General features: G+C 40.3%; 1 protein-coding gene across 1 annotated transcript in view; it reads left to right on the top strand.

Moving 5' to 3' along the window:
- Positions 1 to 4,698: 4,698 nt before the first annotated feature.
- Positions 4,699 to 19,382, top strand: part of PDZD8 (PDZ domain containing 8) — a 64,120-nt gene continuing 49,436 nt past the window's right edge. The window contains exon 1 of the mRNA XM_068398782.1: positions 4,699 to 5,649. Within this exon, the coding sequence (XP_068254883.1) occupies positions 4,748 to 5,649 (902 nt within the window). The 5' untranslated portion in view covers positions 4,699 to 4,747. The remainder of the gene's footprint in view (positions 5,650 to 19,382) is intronic.

The raw sequence follows: 19,382 nt of genomic DNA, 5'->3' as shown, positions 1-19,382 counted from the left end.
AGATCAGTAGATTGAGACACAAACTTAAAAGCCTCTTTTTTTCAGAAGTGAATGTTGATTTGGGGCACTGGCATCTGTGGGCAGCCAACAGACAATTTTCTTTCTGCCGCTGCATGCAGCGTTTACAATTCCAAAGTAAACTCTGCAGTTTCTCAATAGCTCTGAAATTGAGGTTTCGTTGTCTCAGGTAGGATCCAACCAAAAAGCAGCATTTAAAAAGCAATCCAATCCCAAAACCATGGGTCTGGCTTCTTTTTCTGAATTCATATGGTAAGTCATTTCTAGGATAGGAATAAAACCCCCTAAAATTCTTAGTTGTCATCCTTAAATATAACTAAAAGTTGGAGTGTCAGATTTTTCAGTAGGACAGATGAATGTATTCAACTCAATGCACCCAGCAATTCAATACGGCTAATGATCTGCTGGCGGTTCCCTATAGCACTAATACAGCCTAAATATGATTGAATCACCCAAACTGTATTTTTTTCCTCCACTTCTGAGTGGAGGAACTTAGCTCATGACAGCGAAATGTACTTGAGGGATTTGGAAATGAATACTGAGCCACAAGAGGTGGACTGTCCTCGGTGCAAGGAATGGACTCAGAGGGGTCGTGACAGATGAGTTTCTCCAAGTGAGTTGAATAGAAAGTCTTCCCAGGGACCAGCTGGAGGTGGGGTGAGCCCTTTCTGCCAGCACTGGGAGCAGACTCATACTGCAACCTACCCCTCCAAAGGCAGAATTAAAAAAAAAAGGAAAAAAACAAATTTGGATGGCATCAAAGGAAATCTCACATGATCTAAAGCCTCAGTGTTTTAAAGAGGTTCACTCCAATACAATGTAGGATCACTTGATAATAAGACGACATTGTGCTGGGCAGAGTTCAGAACTAGAAGTGGAAGCAGTCCCGCTCACTCTTTTCTTTAATGTATCTTCAGAATTGGACCACATCAGCTGCCCTCTGTGCAGTGTATCCTGTCTGAAATTGAGATGCTTGAGGACAGTTAAAAGAAAAGGAGACCCCCCCCCACCAGTCTGTCACCAGTGTACCTTCCAGCAATCTCTTCAATGGATTTTTTTTCCTCATGAATTTACCTAATCACTTTCTAAATCCTGTTTCATGCAGCACCATGAGAATGATAAGCTAATTTTGGTCTCTAACACATGTAATACAAAAACAATAGGAGGCCCAGGAAAGAATGAAACATTTTTGCCAAGATATTACAAAAGCAGGCAATGACTCCAGTCCAATGATGAAGAGAAGTACTAAAACCACTCATTACAAAACAACCCAGCACTTCCTGCTTTGAAAAATAATCTATTTAGACTACTTTGCAGTTTTGAAAAAAAGCCCCACCTGTAATCACTTTTCTAAGCTTGTGATAAAGATGTTTCTTTCTTCAGCACCATGATGTGAACTTCAAAGTGCACCTCTTCGACTGGTCCTACTGTCTGGAGTTAACTAAAAATGCTTCTAAACCCAAAGATCCTTGGATCAGTCATGACTGAGATGAATAAAGGCAAATGTTCCCAGGGTGTCACTACTCTTTGCTTAGAGCAGGAGAAATGGCTCAAACACATCTCTTCTCTGAACTTATGCTACTTGTTCTCTACTAAATTACTGGGCTCTATATCTTTTTGCAATCTTCGCACACCATCGCCGTTGCAATTTCCTGCAAAATGTTGAAAATTGGTTTTGAAGTTCTACACTTACAGGTTTGTTGCCATCATGTCTGAAATTGATTTGCAAAAGAGAGAGAGTATTTTCCTTGCCTAAGTATAAGTGAAATAGCCCTTTTAATACACTCTCCCCTAGTACCTAAAAAAAAAATAAATCAAATACACATATATGCTCTACTTTTTGCATGCCTTGCTTCCTATTTAATAATTTCCAGCTGTTCAAAGTGCAAACAGTTGAGTATATTCTACAGTTTTACAAAGCTTTATGTAACCACAGTGGAAGTTGGTGAGATTGCATTCTATTTCTATTTATCCAGACTTCCAGAAAATGCAAATAACTTCCAAATTGAAGCCAAAGTAAAATATGCTCTTAAAGGCCCTTTTTAGATGGTATTAAGATGAATCTTTTTTCCTCCTCTACCTGACAAATTTAAATAATATTCTCTCTTATTTCAATACTATTTTATGTTATATAACATTTTTGCACATCCTTTTTGTAGTCATGTTAACGCATTTGCTGCTATTTCCCTTTATTCTTTCATTCTCATTGAAAATGCTGAACCATGCCCGATTCTTTCTTCATAACGTGTCTTTAAGATAACACAGCTCCTGCTGAAAACGTTCCTGGGAGGAGAAAAGCGATTACTGAGCTGAACATTTCAGAGGCTCTTAAGCTGCCATCAGGTGCACAAAATGTGCCTCATTTCCTATTCTGCTTGTTTAACAGAAGAAAATACTCAATTGAGACATCCGTAACATGACTGTTTTTTATTCCTGCTGTTCCTCCTGACCCAAAACCAAGGCTGCTATTGCCTTTCTGAATATATTACTCCTTATCTGAAAAGCCATTTAGTTGCAAATCCAAAACCTTTCCATTCTTACCGCTTATGCCTGTATTAGCCATGGTAAAGGCCCGTAGCAGACCAGTTCAAATGTTGGACTAATGACCTCTCTGGTATTTCTATAGAAATGCTCTGTTAAACACCCAGGCATTTCAACTTTCAGTCACAAGACCTATAAAAAATTCATACTCTGAATCTCTGGTTTCAAACCACAGCACTGCATCATTAAGAGCTTTTCAATCCTCCCACCCCACACACTTCATGAAGCGGGAGGGGGAAGAGGGCTTTTATCTTCCTGGCATTTGAATTTCACATTTTTTTCTCCTCTTCTTTGCATTTTTAAGTAGTTTGGGAGGTTGTCAAAGAAAAAACAACCAACAACGTGAGCCTGAGTTTTCTTTTATTCTATTAAAACATAACATTATCTAAGAACTTTTTGGCTATTTAACTAACAATGAAAACAGGTGTAAAAACCGAGCTTTATCATTTAAGTAACTTTTGTCTTAACTGTGGCTGTCTTTCAGAAATTATAAAACTTCTATTTCAAGATTGAAAGAAGACTACCCGTGACACAGGGAAGCACCTGAAAAAACAATATGCAGCTGTCATAGTACATTCTCCGGCAGTATGTACAGCTTTGATCTAGCCTTTAAATAAGTTTGCTGGATTAGAATAACAGTTTTTTTGGAAGTATGTTTATATTTTCCAGTAAAAATATGGTTATTTTATATGACACTTCTGTAAACCAAATTTGAATATAATTGGTCTTCTGGGTTAGTCTCTCAAAATGTTCAAAACGACTGTTTCTGAAGAGTTCCCACACACGTTCTTCCCACTCACTGTACCCCCGCCTCATGTCATGTTCCTTCATTTTATCCTTGTTCATTGTTTTTAAAGGAATTTTTGTGGATGTCCATTCTTCCTGGTCCTCAGTTTGATCGGCTGCCACTCACCCTGCCTCCTGCAGGGATTACATCTGTTGGCTCCCCTGAAAGGGTTACACGCACTCTGGGAGGCGAGATGCCCTCCTCTCCTTGCCTCTCTGACCTACACGAAACCGCTGTCCTTGATTGTCGCAGCAGTTCAGTCCTCCATACAAGGCAACAGGGATCTCATGTACATTATAGGCTGAAATATCATGATGTCGTGCAAAGTTCTCAGCTTGCTTTCTTCGTACTCCTTTCCTCCCTGCGTCTGGTTTCTTACTTCATTTATTCAATGACAGCTTTTAAGCATTAGTAAATAGTTGAAGAGGATGGAAACAGATGTCTATCTCATCACCAATAACAGCAGAGCTTGATGAAGTGTCATCTGTGTAGTATTTTTAAAATTTGCTAAAAGCATCTCTCATCTGCAGGAAACTGAGCAGAGGTTCTAGGAAGCCACAGAACTCCCACGACAACAGATCTTGTCTCTTTGTCCCTCTCCAGTAAAACGACCAGCATCCACCTGCCTATTTTTGAACGGACTACATGTCCTTCCCCTCCCATCACTCCCTCCTCCTACGTTGCCCAAGGACGCCGGTCACCTTGCCACAGGCGGGACGTTTTCCCTCTCCGTCCCCCCGCTCAGCCGTGATGCCCGAACTACCGCTGCGGGCGGCGGCGTCCCGGGCACCCCCCGACTGACATTTAACGGCACTGAGGTAACCTCCCCACCCCAGCCCAGCCGCCTTCTGGCAAAGCACTGAAATGAACCGAGCCGCACGGCACTCTCGTTCACAGGCGGCGGCTGCGGGGCAGGCTCGGCCGCCACAAAGCCCTCCCTCCCGAGCGACCGTGCCGAGGGACGGGCTTTGCAGGCTCTCACGCTTTGTGCGTGTGTCCGTGTGCCCGGGAGCGGGCCGCGGAGGGGAGCGGCGGCTGTGCCCGCCCCCGCCGCTCACACCGTCCTCAGCCGCCCTCCAGCCCATAGCGCGGGCCGAGAACCTCCCTCTGCGCATGCGCCCGCTGCGCTATGACACCACACGGCGCCGTGACGTACCCGGCGAAGCCTTCGCGGCTCCGCCAATGAGGCCCCGCGGAGGGGAGGGTCGCGCCGCCGTTGGCTGTCCCCGCCGCTCCGCCCCGCCCCCTGCCCGCCGCCGCGGAGAGGGCGGTGGGAGGACCCGGATGAGGCGGCCTGGGGCGGCCGCGGCCGTTAAACGGCGGCCTGCGGGCGCGGCCCCCGCCATGGCGGCGGCGCGGTGAGAGCAGCGCGCTCGGGGCGCGGCGCGGGGCGCGGCGAGGATGCTGCTGGTCTATGTGATCCTGCTCTCGGCTCTGGCCGGCTGCTTCCTCACGCTCCTGCTCCAGCTCCTGCTCCTCTACAGGAAGAATCCAGAGCCCCCCGGGGCGGCCGGAGCCTCCGATGGCCTCGTCTACGCCCGCGTCGTGGCCGACCACAGCCTCAGGGACTACCTCCAGGACTCGGAGCCGGCCGGCAGCCAGGCGTCTCCGGAGCCGGCCCCCGGCTCTGCCCCGGCCTCAGCGCCGGCTGCCTCCGCGGCTCCTGCCGCCGCCCCGGGCCCGGAGCCCAGCGCCAAGCAACCGCAACAACAGCCAGAGCCCCCTCCGAACCCCTCCTCCCGCGAGGAGACGTGCCACTTCCTCAATGCTATCTTCCTCTTCCTCTTCAGGGAGCTCAGGGACACGGCCCTGGTCAGGAACTGGGTCACCAAGAAGATCAAGGTGGAGTTTGAGGAGCTGCTCCAGGCCAAGATGACGGGGAAGGTGCTGGAGGGGCTCAGCCTCAGGGACGTCTCTCTTGGCAACGTCCTGCCCGTCTTCAAAGCTGTCAAGCTGATTCGGCCGGTGGTCTGCAACGAAGAGGGCTGCCCCGAGGAGCTGGGCTTTGAGGTAGACCTGGAGTACAATGGTGGCTTCCATTTGGCCATCGATGCTGACCTGGTCTTTGGCAAGTCGGCCTACCTCTTTGTCAAGATCTCCCGGGTGATGGGAAAGCTGAAGCTGGTCTTCACGCGCCTGCCCTTCACGCACTGGTCCTTCTCTTTTATGGATGACCCTGTGATACTCTTTGAAGTGAAGTCTCAGTTTGAAGGGAGACCCATGCCTCAGCTCACTTCCATCATTGTGAACCAGTTCAAGAAAGTTATTAAGCGCAAGCACACCTTACCCAATTATAAAATCAGGTAAGATGTCCTGCATCCTCAGTGTCACTTTGGGTGGCCTCCATTGGAATTACTGTTTTGCTCTTAATAGGTGAAAAGAGATTTCTGTTGGCACTGGTACAATAGGGGTACTTGTATGTTGATTGTCTAGTATCAAAAGCTTTCTATGAAGTTAAGTCTTGTTTTCCATTTGTAATAGGTGAAGAAGCCATTGCACAGTGAGATTGTGTCATGCCCCAAACTACATGTAACTAAATGGCAGAATTAGTAGATATCAAAAATTTTGGGATCCTGTGAGGTGTCCCAACAACAGGACCATGATATCCCTCTTTGGAAAAGGTAGAAGGATGGCTCTGAGGACAGCGTGTGGGTTTAGGGTGTCCTTCTTCCAAGCTTTTGCCACTGGTGAGCCACCTGAGCAAGACTTGTGGCTTATGCTTACCTATAGAGGTAAGGTGGTTGTTACTTAATGTGAGAAAGGATAAAGTTCACTCTCTAGGGAATATTTTTGAGATCCCATGATAGATGGTGTCCTCTTCCTTTCTGTTTGCTGAATTCCTTCAATAACTTTGGGGAAATGTAAAAGTTGATAAGAGAAGTATTGCCACTGTTTTGGTAAGTAAAACTTTGGGGGACCTCTGGGGTTTTCTTGTCTTTTTTTTTGTAAGATAGGATGTTTTCTTTTATAAATGCACACACTGCAGCACAGACTGCATTATATAGTGAATATAATGAAATGTTCAGTGATACTTCTGTAGCAGAAGTAGCAAGGGACATCTTTACTTTTAAAAGATACTGAATGTCTTACCACTGTTCAGGTACCATGTTCCCTTTCTGTCATGTGTCTTACCACTCTTAGGATACCTTGTTTCCTTTCTCTTTTGTTTATTCTTTTTATCTTGCATTATGTGTTAAGTAAGGATTTTTGTTTTGTTTACCACATTCTTCAGCAATAAGCCTTTTCTCTGAAATTCATCAGAGATGAGTAACTGAAAATGCCTATTTGAATTTTGAAGTGTAATTAGCTTTGCAGTGATGTAATTTTTAAAGCCTTTTCAGCCAGTTCTTCTGCAGTTGAATTTATGAGAGTTCTCATGAAAGTGGATGTGTAAAATATCCAAGATTTGGAAAGCCCTGACAGGGCAATAAGTAGTTTCTTCAAGTAATGTGGTGATCCTTTCTAATTTTGAGGTACTGAATTGCTCTCCAGAAGAGAGCAATCCCTGGGCAGCAGCAGAGCTGTCAAGAGCAAGTTTGCTTCCATTCTTACTGTGTTGGAAAGAGACTGAAGCTGTTAAATGTGGAGAAGAGCCCAAAGGAGAGGCTGGGATAGCACAGTCGTGGTGCAGAGTGAGCGCTCCCGGCATACCTAGAAAGAGCAAGTAAAGCAAATGATCTTTACACTCTCTAGACAGGTTTTTAGGGTGCCTGTGGAACCAGTGATGATGTGCTCCTCCCCTTCAGCAGAGGAAGAGAGACATCTTCATTTTTCCTCTGGGAGATGCACCTATGTAGGGTGCTCTCATCATTTAGTTAGAGGTAATGAATTTTCCACGTATTTCTCAAACTTTCTGTGCCAGAAAGAATGGTTGAGGCATGTGTGGGCCACTGACATGTTAAAGGGACTGGAGGAGAAAATAAGGAAAGAAGCAGAGTGCAATGTTTGGGGCAGAAATGAGTAGAAGTGTGAGGATAGAAGGTAACTGACACTGAGAACAATATAGGAAGCATAAATTATTATAGAACTAGGAAGAATGAACTGTTATTTGAAAATGTTTTCTTTAAGTTATAAAGAGTTGGGAATTTGTGAATGCTTGAGAGGGAAATACAGTATCACAGCTGGTTTTCACACTAGATAGTAGGCTGGTAGCACAGGGTGACAAATGTTCAGTCAGACAGTGTCCAACCCTGTATATGGTGCTTTTGACCTTTAAATTTTATGCTATGTTCTAAACAGGTCATTCTGACCCACTGTGTTGTGAAGGGGGAAGGCAGGGCACTAAGCTTAATGCGCATTAATGAAATTGTCTTAAGGAAGGAATATTGGGTCGTTGGTGTCCTAACTGTCTAGAACTTTGCCTTTAAAGCTTCAAGTGGGAACACACACCCCTCCATGGGAACCTTTAGCTGTCTAGGAACCTTTAGTTGTCCACAGTTGTCCAAGGTTTTGTGGAACACAGGCTGAAAACACATATTCTACACCAGTATGTCTCAGATGAGTTTATGCAGGTAGATCCCTACACGGCAAAACTTGGTCACAGCAGAGTAGTAACAATACACTCTTATGTGGTGGCAGAGTTGAGGATTGAGACATTATGGTTTAGACAGGATGGAGAACTGATTTGTAAAATCAAGCCCTCTGCTGCTAAGATGCAAAACTTGGTGTTTTTAATAGAATTTTTAAGAATACATTGGTTTGGGATTATGATATGTTACTATATTCCTTAGCAAAGAATGTATAGGAAGAAGTCAGGAGAGTTCCACAACTGCTTAATAACCTGTTACTTTACTTAAAGCTTAATAGTTTCTCATCTACAGAGAATGTACTTATCCTCTCCCCATTTTTTTCCTATGGCCTATATGCCTTTTGTTTAAGTACATAGTCAGTATTTACTTTCATGTGTAGTTCAAAACCTTTTTGATGTCTCCCTACTCTTGCTCAAGTAACTTTGTAAATAATTTTTTGAATAGCAGTAATTACAACCTTGTAAACAAAAGCACTTGGAGTGTGAGGAGTTCTCTTTTCAGCTGGTTGAAAGGGGCACTTTGTTACCCTGCTAGCTTCCAGATTGAAGTCCACAGAGGAGTTTTACCTTGTTTCAAGATGCTAAGTAGCATTAAAAAATAAAATATGCCATCTTCTGTCTTTTGTATTAGGCGACTTCTAGAGGTTATTTCTTGGTAGTGAATGGCATAAGAAGAGAACTTTTGCCAATAGTTGATTTTTGAACATCCTATAACTACATTTGTGTAAAGCAGATTGCCCTCTCCTCTGTTATTTAATCGTAAAATACTGCATTAAAAAAAAGTGTTGTGTCTTCACACGTGTACTATCTGTTGCTACAGCCAAATTACTACACACGTACTTTCATATTCTTTCCAGTTATGTACAAAATTTTATGCAGCAAAACAGTGATTATTAAGATCATCTTCTTTTGTGTCATCCTTTGCTAGGAGTGACTTTGTGTGATGTTCATGACTGTAGCTTGAAAGTGGAAGAAGGCATCTTGCATTCCTGATGCGTTCTTAAGTGTCTGTCAGGGGAGGCAATGTAGACTAGTAAGTGCGTTTAAGGTTTGCCTGGCATTTTATGTACAATTTTCTCCATAAAAGCAATTGTCTACTAATTGAAAAAGGAGGGATGCACTTTATGTCTAAACAAATAAGTAGTAATTTGTGTTTTATTCTAATAGTGTGTAATCGCTTTTCTTCGGCTCTTTAAGAAATGTGTGTGTGTCCGTATTTTGAAGCTGCTCTGCCATTGAATGGCTATTGCTATCTCGTATAGTAGAGTTTGGTTAAATCTCCGGAAGCAAGGCTGCTGGTAAAATTCGGTAAATGGTAGGGCTTTTTTTTTTCAATAGTCATTGTTGATAAGGGATTTGTGCAATTCAGTTGATAGTAGCAAGAGTTCCTACAGTTTTATAGTTAACTTTAATCTTAATGTATTTGTTGTTGCTTAGTAATAGAAATGCAAACAGCTTTTCTGAAAACATTGTGGTCTGTCAGAGAGGTTTCTTGTTCAGATGTGGGGAAAATCTAAAATGACTTTTTTTTTCTTCTCCAATATACATGAGTTCTGGTGCACTCTTGAGAAACTAGGTAACTGTGAGGCAAGATTTTTTTTTTTTTTTTTTTTTTAATAACTAGCCCTAACCTGAGTAAGGTAATGAAGAATTGTAGGTATTATTTATTTGGCTCCACATACTCCATAACTCTATTTTGACTTGAATTAAGTGTTTAAATAATGCCTTTTTTTAGTTCTAAGGTGAGTTGGCCAATGGGTGGAGCTTGAGAGTGAGCATGGAAAGCCTTGACTTCCTCATTGGTTGGTTGTGATGTCAACTCTTGGTGTTCTGCAGGGCGGCCACTGACCCACCAGCTGGGTCTTGCTGTCCCAAAATCTCTAATGCTGACACTCTCAGGAACTGTATTCAGTCAGTCTTGCCTATCGGCATAGCTTGACTTGACACTCTATTTTTCATGTGGGTTTCTTTTACGAGAGCAGGATATTAGATACTAATTATCAGTGCAAAGCAGAGTTTATCTAGTGGCCTGAATCCAGCCTTTGGTTTTTCATTGTATACAGTCAAACAGTTCTTGAAAAGTAGTACTATAGGCATTGTTTATGTTGGTTTTAACTTCTATATCGTGTCCTTTTAATAGTAGGATGAAGTGGTTAACACTAAGCTGTGGTTACTAGCATTGCCATAGCGTGTTTAGTATTTAGAGACCTGTAGTAAGGACTATTTCAGGTGTCTATCTCTTTGCTTGCTTGTGCTGGTGCAGTGGTCACGAGTTCATCTCTGTTAGTTCTCTAATGAGCTGTACCTTGCTCATTAACCTATTATTATGTTGCTTATTGGTGGCAACCTTGATATTCCCCCCCATCATGTCAGGTATATAGGCACACTTATTATGCTCTATTGTCTACCCTATTCTTAACAGTCAGCTGTAGTTTTGTTGTTCTGAACAGGTCCTGATCTCACTTTGTGTAGGTTTTGGAGAGCTTTGGTTTTGGGTTCTTTCAAGATAACAAAAGCACATTTTGTCATAATGAAGATAGAAAGCCCTTTGTGTGTCTGCAAAGGGTGAGGAAGAAGTACTTGCAGTCTAGTGTCCCTCCAGAATTTTAATTTCCCAGTATTTCTTAATGATGTAAAAAATCTGACAGCTGCTGTTTTTTTTTCTAAATTTAAGGTCTTCCAAGTTCATTCATTTAGATTCTAAGCGGATTAGGTATTGCCTAAGCAGTGAGTCAGTTCTGGATATTTTAAGAACGCTTGTTCTCTCAGTTTGTTACATTAAAAAAAGCTAATATTTTGTATTGATACTAGCCTGTCTGAGAAACTATGCTTTGCTTTGTTTTAATGCATGCTACCACAGAGTGGAATAACTTTCTTTTCTTTAGAAGTAATCTCACAAAGGATTATTTCTAACATTTCTGTATCAGGTATTTAGATGAACTCCTGAGGTCCCTTCTGACATGAATCATGCTTGCAACTGATCATTTACAGTATAGTTAGTAATGTTAAATAGTTTTATGCTTTGTTTGGAAGCAGGGGCTATATTGAATTTCACTGGGAAGAACCATTAGACAAGCCTGTTTTAATTTACCATTATAGAATGCAGTTTGAGAGTTACACAGCAGTTTATTTTTGGCAAAACTTAAGAAGTAATGTAAGTAACTATTGATTTGAAGTGTGTTTTATAATAGAAATGACTTCATAACATGGTAATAGAAGTATTGGCAAAAGTATAAAATTTAAAAAATATATATTATTCATGTGATGAGGTTATACTCAGAAATACCAGAAATAATCTTAGAGATTGGGATTGTGAGCATGTCTTAACTTCAGAAATCAGCAGCCAGTAGGGATACCTGTTTTCTCTACAGCTTCTGCAAAGGGAGAGGATATGAGGATTCTTTTCCTGAGTGGATTTCTACTGTAGTTGTGGTATGAATCTCTCTTACTAGTTAAATCTGTAAGGTACTACTGTTTGAAGTTCTCATTCTTGTTGCTGCTGAAAGGAAAGAGGAGGCTTTTTTTTTTTTTTTTTTTTTTTTTTAATGCCATGCCTATTCTAGGTGCAAAAATCTTATAGTATACAGAAGCATTAAAACCCCCCCCCCAGGATCTGAGTCCTATTCTGCTCTGCAAAAATCGATGGTAAAGCAGCACTGTGATACCTGTGAGTTTTCAGGCTGTTACAGAGAGATAATGCTCTGAATGATGCCAGCACAAAGACTTATTCTGCTAATGGCAAAGCAGTGATAATTGGAATCAATAGATCTGTCTGTGGACACTGGTTTCATGCTTGGAAGATATCTTTGTAGTGCATGGACAAGTAGCTTTTCTTATTCATACAGGAATTAGATAAATGGATCTGTAGGCAACCTGACTTAGTAAACAAAACCAAACCCCAGAACATTAAATATTTTCATTTCTTCAAGAGTGCTACATGTGTAGAAGGAAGCTTTTTGTAGTGCAGAGCTTTCTACTGTCTTTATTTTGGGAGTGGTCTATCTCAGAACGTTGTGTCTGGAGGGTCACTAAATGCATGTTTCTTCAGATTAAATTAAAGTATGTGGTACAAAGTATGTATGTAAATCTCCTTATGTAGCTACAAAGTTCAAAACCTATTGGTTCTAGGGGTTTTGAAACCTTTTAGTTGTCTTCCCCAGCTCCAGCATTTCACGGGCTTTCACACTGGAAAGATCTAATTCTGAAAGAATGCCAGTTTGAAACTTGTTCGTTATAAAGTCAGATTTAATGAATGACCAGTTACATGTTGGACATTTCCCGGTATACAAGTGGTGTTCTTTTCAGGTTGAGTGAGCCTTTTCCTATGATTGGTCAACAAATGTTACATTTTCTTTTCTTACCTGCAAGGGTGAGGAACTAAAAAGCCACTGATTTGAGCTGGATTAGTGAAGAAACTGGGAGACCAGAGGTATAGTCAGGGACAAAAAAAAAAAAGAAATCTTAGTTGGAGGGAAAGATGGATGAAGACATAAAAGAATAAGTTTTGGTGATTACTGTTTGCATTTGCTGCAGATAGCAATCCAATAAGCAATATGTAAAGGGCAAGTGTCATGAGGATGGAGCCAGGCTCTTCTCAGTGACATCCATTGACAGGACAAGGGGCAATGGGTGCAAGCTGGAACACAGGAGGTTCCACATAAATATGAGGAAAAACTTCTTTACGGTGAGGGTAACTGAACACTGGAACAGGCTGCCCAGAGAGGTTGTGGAGTCTCCTTCTCTGAAGACATTCAAAACCCGCCTGGAGCGTTCCTGTGTGATATGATCTAGGTAATCCTGCTCCGGCAGGGGGATTGGACTAGATGATCTTTCGAGGTCCCTTCCAGTCCCTAACATTCTGTGATTCTGTGATTCTGTGATTCTGTGATTAAGGTTAATTGGTCTGACAAGAAAATAAAACTTCTTTCAACTTCTCTTTCTCGAAACAGCATGTAAAAGATTCTTTGTGCAATAATAATGAAAACAAAATTGCCTCATTTAACACCTTTGCTGTTAGCAAAGCATGAGAGTTGGGCTATTCTGAATCACATTCTACAGGCTGGATTATGATTTTTGGTTTCTGTGGATAGTGTGACTATGTGACTAACGTTCCCTACCTGTCACACAAAACTGAACACTGGATTTTCCTTGAATGAGATTACTTCAAGGAACAAAGGCACAGAATTTACCTGTGAAGATGGGTAGCTAATACAGCTCTCAGTATCTCATTTGATGTCAAAATGTATGAGTCTCTTGCAGAACCTATTTTATATATATTAAGCATGTGAAATAGTTAATCTTTTTATTAGCAGCCTGGGTAAGGACAGTAAGTTTTAGTAATCAGTGTAGCAGAACAGTGTGGTGCTCCAGTGAGCAAGCTTAGTCTCAGGCTGCCGGTTTCACTCTTGGAGCTAGTCCTTTCATGTTAGTGGGTTTCTATGGGAAACTGCTTATTCTGCATTCCTGCAGAGATTGCCTGAAGTCACCCGATATGCTCCTGTGTTTACAGTTCATGTTCACACTTGTTTGATTTAAAACTATTTAAACATTTGGTTATTCTTGATATTATTGTTCTTTAGAGGGATAGTAAAATACTTTATTAATCCTAGAAGTTTTAAGTTTAAGCTTTGTTGTCTAAATGAGTATGGAGAGAATGTTACATACCTATGTGGCTTGTTAATTTAATAGATAATTTGTGCCACCCCACTCTGCTAAAATCCATTAGTTGCAGAACTACAAGAACCTTTGCATGATGATCTCAAACTGTGCTTTTGTCCAGAAGAAAGCAATGATCCGATATTATAAATGTTAGCTGGGAACAATTAGCTTTTCGAGCAGGCTCCATTCTGGGTGATACATGAATATCAATATTTTATATAATTAAGAAAAAATGCTCTGCTGAAAGTGTTTGGATTTTTGAGGGTTGAAGAGGGCTTGTTCATAACAGTGGATAAATTCTCATTTTGGAAATGAGTGTGGATGCCAGTTTGTGTGAAGGGGATTTGGGAGTCATTATTTTGTAAACATTTGTCAGCTTAATTGTGACATACTAAGCTTTTATAAATTTATAGATATTTATAGAATTACAGAATTTATAAATAATTTATTTGAGTAGTGTCTGCTGCAGTCACCGAGTTTCTGGTTAAACTAAAGAATTTACTGCTGGAATGGAGTTCATCTTGGTTGAGAGACAGGAGTAAGGTCCACACAAGTTTTGGAAGCTTTTCCTGTTATTATTTACCTTCACAGTTTAACAAATTGCAGTTCTTTCACAAGCCAATTGAATCTAGGCTAGAATTCAGACCTTCAAGATGTTCAATGATCCCATCCAGCGTATCTAATAAATTAGTGAAAAAAAAAATCTGCAATGAAGACTTCAGTTGACAGATATGTTTGCGTTGCAAAGCAAGTTTCTACAGTACAGTTAAAGTGCCCAGCCAGCAGTGAAATGGTTGTGTATGCGGTGACATGGATGTGGGTGCTCCTAAATTGCTCTACCCACCAAGCTGGGCATATGCTGTGTTGGGTTTGGTAGCTCAGACTTCTGCATCACACCTGCCCAAAGCCATTTGGGTGCATCTGCTTCCCTAAGGAGTCTTCCTTATGGAAAGCCTCTTACTCCTGTGGAGCCCTGCCCAGGTTAATAAGCCCTCTCAGGGCTTGGGAGTGCACCTCTGTTTGCTGTGGGACCCAGCTGGAGCCTGGCAGCATTTTAGACCTGTCTGTGGCTGTATATAGCTATGAAAAATGCCAAGGAGATGCTAGGTGTAGCAGAGAAGAAAAACCTTATTTTTTGTGGGATGAGAGAAAGGCAGAAGTTGTTTTCAGCTCTGGGTTTTGCTCTGGAGAGCTACTTTATTATTTTTTTTTCCCACTAGCTGTTGTAATTCATTTTAGCCTTAAAACTACATGGGAACAACTTACCTTTATAATTTCTCAATTCCCCTGTTCAGCTTGCAGCTCTGCAGTAGTTCAGCAGAAGGGTCTGTGAGGAGCAGTGCACCCAGCCCTCCCCATTAAAGCTGTTTTGTGTGATGGAAAATACAGGGATTCTACTACAGCAATACGGTTTTCACATTTTTGAAGACTTACCAGAAGTTATAAAAATCCGTTGGCAATAAAGAGTGTATTACAGAGATCAGCTGATGATAGAGTTAATCAGACTGTTACACATATTCAGACAGTAATTAATTGCCAGATATGACTAGATTAAATTGGGATAATCATTCGGGAATACTTTTTTTTTTTAGCAATTTTGTGTTGCTTTAACTGTAAAACTTACAGGGACTATTTGAGATGTAAATTTACAAAACTATTTCTTAATTTCTGTCCAATATTTTAATATTTAATGTTTTATGTCCAATATTTTAGATATCTGTGGATATCTAATGGAAATCATAACACTTAGATACTTTGTTCCTGACTTTCTTAACTTAGTCTTAATGCTAAGCTTCAGTATATTTTCCTGCATCAGTTTTAATGGCAACATAGTTGTGAGAAATGCCCATTCAGGAGGAAATGTGTACAAATATTACTATCTGCATTTGTAATGGCATTAAGTACAAGATTATGTGTTGTTTGCCAGTGACACCGAAATGAAGATACTAATACTTACAATACCACATACGTAAAATGCTTTAAATGATGCTAAAAGCTTTGAAAAATATCCTGTCAAATATACTTTTTATATAGTATTTAAGATGTAAGCCATTGTGTAGTAAGAACTAAAATGGACTTTTACAGGAATGTCACTTGCGTAATAAATGACTTAAACCATTATTCCTGTTTGCCTGAGCTAAAATTGGAAGAGTAGAAATTGAAGGTCATCGTCTTGCAGTGACATGGCAGAAGGCTTCATGGTGGTGTTTGAATCACCGCTGTGAATGACCTGGCTTGGTGAATAATTCCTAAGTAATTAAACAGTGGAAATGATGCAGTGTAACTCTGAGAACTTCAACAGTTTGTTTTTTTTTTTTTTAAGAATATAACTCTGCGTACTTGCTAACAAAACTTAATGCAATATGGTAGAATAAACAAAACACGTTCTAATGTTGCCAAGCAAAGAGCCCAGTGGATTGCAAGGGGAGGTGGGGTGGGAACAGCAATGTTAGTCAGTGGTATTGTTTTAAAACAATACTACAAAAACTCAGATTTTTTTTTCTTTTTTTTTCCCGGTTCCTCTGAAAGAAGGGCAAATTAGAGAAAATATCCAAATTCATTATGGGGATGGTGGGAGAAGACTATGGTAATTTGAGCAGCTGTTTCTTTCAGATGTAATCACAAGTCCCAACTGTAACTTGCCATCAGTGATGCAGGATTTGCAAAGTGCAGGAATCCTTCCTGTGGATGAATCTCACAAGCCCCTCCTGTATTTGATTGTCAACAGTGGTGCCACAGGTCACATCCAGACTGAGCTGCTGTGTTATTTGATCCTGTTTGTTTACAGTACGGGCCTGTGAATAAAATGCTGTGACTCAAGTGGTGACACCTTTGCTTGGGGGACAGTTGGCAAGTATGTGCCATGGTGTGTCCCTTGGTCCCCATCAGTCCCCACCATTGCAATGTGAATAGCTGAGCTGTCTGTGAAACACATCCTTAATTACTGCTGTTTACAATTTTAAGGTGAACTGTCAGTCATCTCACATTTGAAAATGGTACTACTAATCCTGAGCTAGACTATCTCCACCACTTTGGAAGACTTTAAGGGTGCGAATTGGACCGTTTTCTATCTTGTCAGAAGTGACTAGGTAAATGTAGATTGAGGAGAAGCTTCTGTAGTTCCAGCATTTTTAAAATGAACTGGAGGAGTGAGGATAAACTGTGGAAAGCTATGGTGTCTAGAACTCAGAATAAATACAAATATTTTTTCACTTTTGGTTTACAGCTGTCAGAGACTCTTTTCAGCAGTGAGACAGTCATTTTCTAGAGTGATCTGAGAGGATGCCATTAGTTTTCATATGGATGTAGGCTGGTGTTTAGAGCAGAGGATTAAAACTCCTAAGATCAGTGGATGAGCCATGTACAGACCTTAGACTTCTATTGGAACATCAACATTGTTTTCCTCTGACCAGTATTGCAGAGAGATGGTGTTTGTAGAGAGACTTGAGACCTCCTTATGAGGCAATATATTGCTGAAGTGAGAAGCAGCTAGCATTTTGCTAGCATCAGTTACTGGAACCAATCTCTAATCCAACTGGCTGAAAGTAGAGTTTTGAGGTGGCTTGGATTTGTTTATTTTTGGGAGGTTTTTTCCTGCTATTTTTCTCCTCGAATGTCTAAAGCTTGGTGTGGTTGCTGAACCACACCTGCCTCTCTTCCAGCTCTATGTGAACGAGAGCATATTCTGCGTCTTCTGTCCCGTTTGGAGCAGACTGTCTGAGACTGAAATATAGCAGGATTTTGATCTCTTTCTTCATTTGAACCAACAGTTGGCTTCAGCTAGGTCACAATTTAAAAAACCAAACACATAAAAGCTTAGAGATCAGACATTGACTGCATTAACTAAGTTATTTCAGTATTTATGGAATTTAGAAAACTAGTGTTATTGAAATGGGGAGAAAAGTCTGTGCATGGTCAGTTTGATCTTGTTTATGCTGATAAGTAGTTTTGATAAGCCTGATTGAAGATTTCTTTTTTACCTGTGGCTATGTCGATGCAGACAGCAATGGCAAGTCTTTTAAGACTCTCCTGGCTGTATTTACAATGACTTCTGTCATATAAACAGGACAAAAAAATCTATTATCCTTTTTGGAAGGAGCTACTTGACTATTTACATTTGTTCTTTTATTTGTTCTTGTAGAGTGGGTCTTAAAGTTTTAAAAGTGCTTGTTTTGAATGTCTGATTGGAGATATATCTCAGAGGTGCTCATATCACCGTAACAAAGAAGACTGTAGTTTAAGAATCTGGAAATGTGTGAAACATCTTTGAAGAAAAAAAAACGAATAATACAGTCCCTGCTGCTTTTTTTTTTTTGAGGTCTTGATTTAAAAAGTAACTGTTCATATATTGAGAACTCGTGTGTATGAGCCTCCCACATGCCTGTGGCAGAATATCCTGTAACACAGTGGGTAGAGTACTAGAACTGATTTGCAGTTTTCCATGAAATTTCCTAGAAAATAAACCTACTCTCTTATTGCAATGTTTTTCAGGTTGTTTGTAAGCCAGATTTCATAGGTGCAAGTAGAGCTGAAATTAGTCGATTTCTATACTGAATAAGAGTATAATTTGAATTACTGAAGTCCCCTGAATACGAATACTGACACTGCTGCAGCTTTATTCCTTGTGAAATCAGTGGTAGCTGGAGAATTGCTTTTGCAAAATCTACAGTGGTGGTACTTTTCTTTTTAAAGTACTTTAAAAAAAATAAACAGTACAACTAAGTTTTTTTTCAGAATAAAGATGAGTTCCATTTTTATATCTTCAGTGTAAAGAATGATATAAGTTGTTAGCTTGTTAGGTATTACAATGCATAAATGCTAGCTGATAAGTACTTTTAAAATCTTACAAATGTGATCACGCCTTTTTAGGAGTTGGTTGTAATATTTTAGAATTTTTGTAGAAGTAAACTTCATCTTAAATTACACACAAGGTAAGAATAGAGGACTTTTTTATGACTTAAAATATCTGGTGTCAATCACTCTTTGAAATTTCTGCACTTCACAAGCGCATGATTTGTACTTCTGTGAATCAGATAAAAAAGGCGATCTAAAAATGATGGAGTTCTGTTCTGTAGTTAGTTGAACTTTTTGAGTACTCCCAAAACTGAAAATAAATTCAGCAGTTAGTTTTTCAAATAGATTTTAGATGCTAGAATCTTCAAATACAGTAGCACTTACAAAAGTAAAGTGATGCTTTACTAAACACAGTCTGACTTTCGATTTTGATTTAACTTTTACTTAGAATGGTAAGCAAAATTCCAAGACACATAATGTATACAAAGTAGTGTTTTGCTAAAGATACTTTCATTTTTAGCTGGTGGGCTGTTCTGAGATTTAAGGTCTCTTTTTGCCTTGTTTATGAAGATTTAAATATTCAGTTAATGTAACTCGATTAAAAAATTCATAAACCTGTCTGTGTTTAAACTTTATGGCAGTAGAGTAGCACTGGAATTCATATAATACAAATGATGCCTGTGGTCTTAAACAGATATCCAGTATTTTTTAGACCACTGCTTTGATATCAAACTTCCTTTATAAAGCCAGAGAATAATTTAAAACTTCTCCCAGAACTTATTCTAGGAAAGTGTTCTCACTTCTTAGCAAAAGCTTTACAAAATCCTAGCCTGTTCCTGCGTTTACAAATGAAGCTGTAAGTCTTTTTGCTTCTCCAATTAGGAAATGGACTACTGAGAGCTTTTGCAGTTTATTCCTGTCTGTATTTAGCCCTTAACAATTATTTTTGTACCGTAATTCTAGCTATTCTTAACAGATGCAATGAACAGAAACGCGTAAGTGCTTGGTTATCTTTGGCTGGATAAATTGATTTTTTTTTTTTTTTTCCCCTCAGTT

This window comes from Nyctibius grandis, chromosome 4 (genome assembly GCF_013368605.1).
Source record: "Nyctibius grandis isolate bNycGra1 chromosome 4, bNycGra1.pri, whole genome shotgun sequence".
NCBI classification, from domain to species: Eukaryota; Metazoa; Chordata; class Aves; order Nyctibiiformes; family Nyctibiidae; genus Nyctibius; species Nyctibius grandis.
This window is presented reverse-complemented; position numbering and strand designations above follow the sequence as displayed.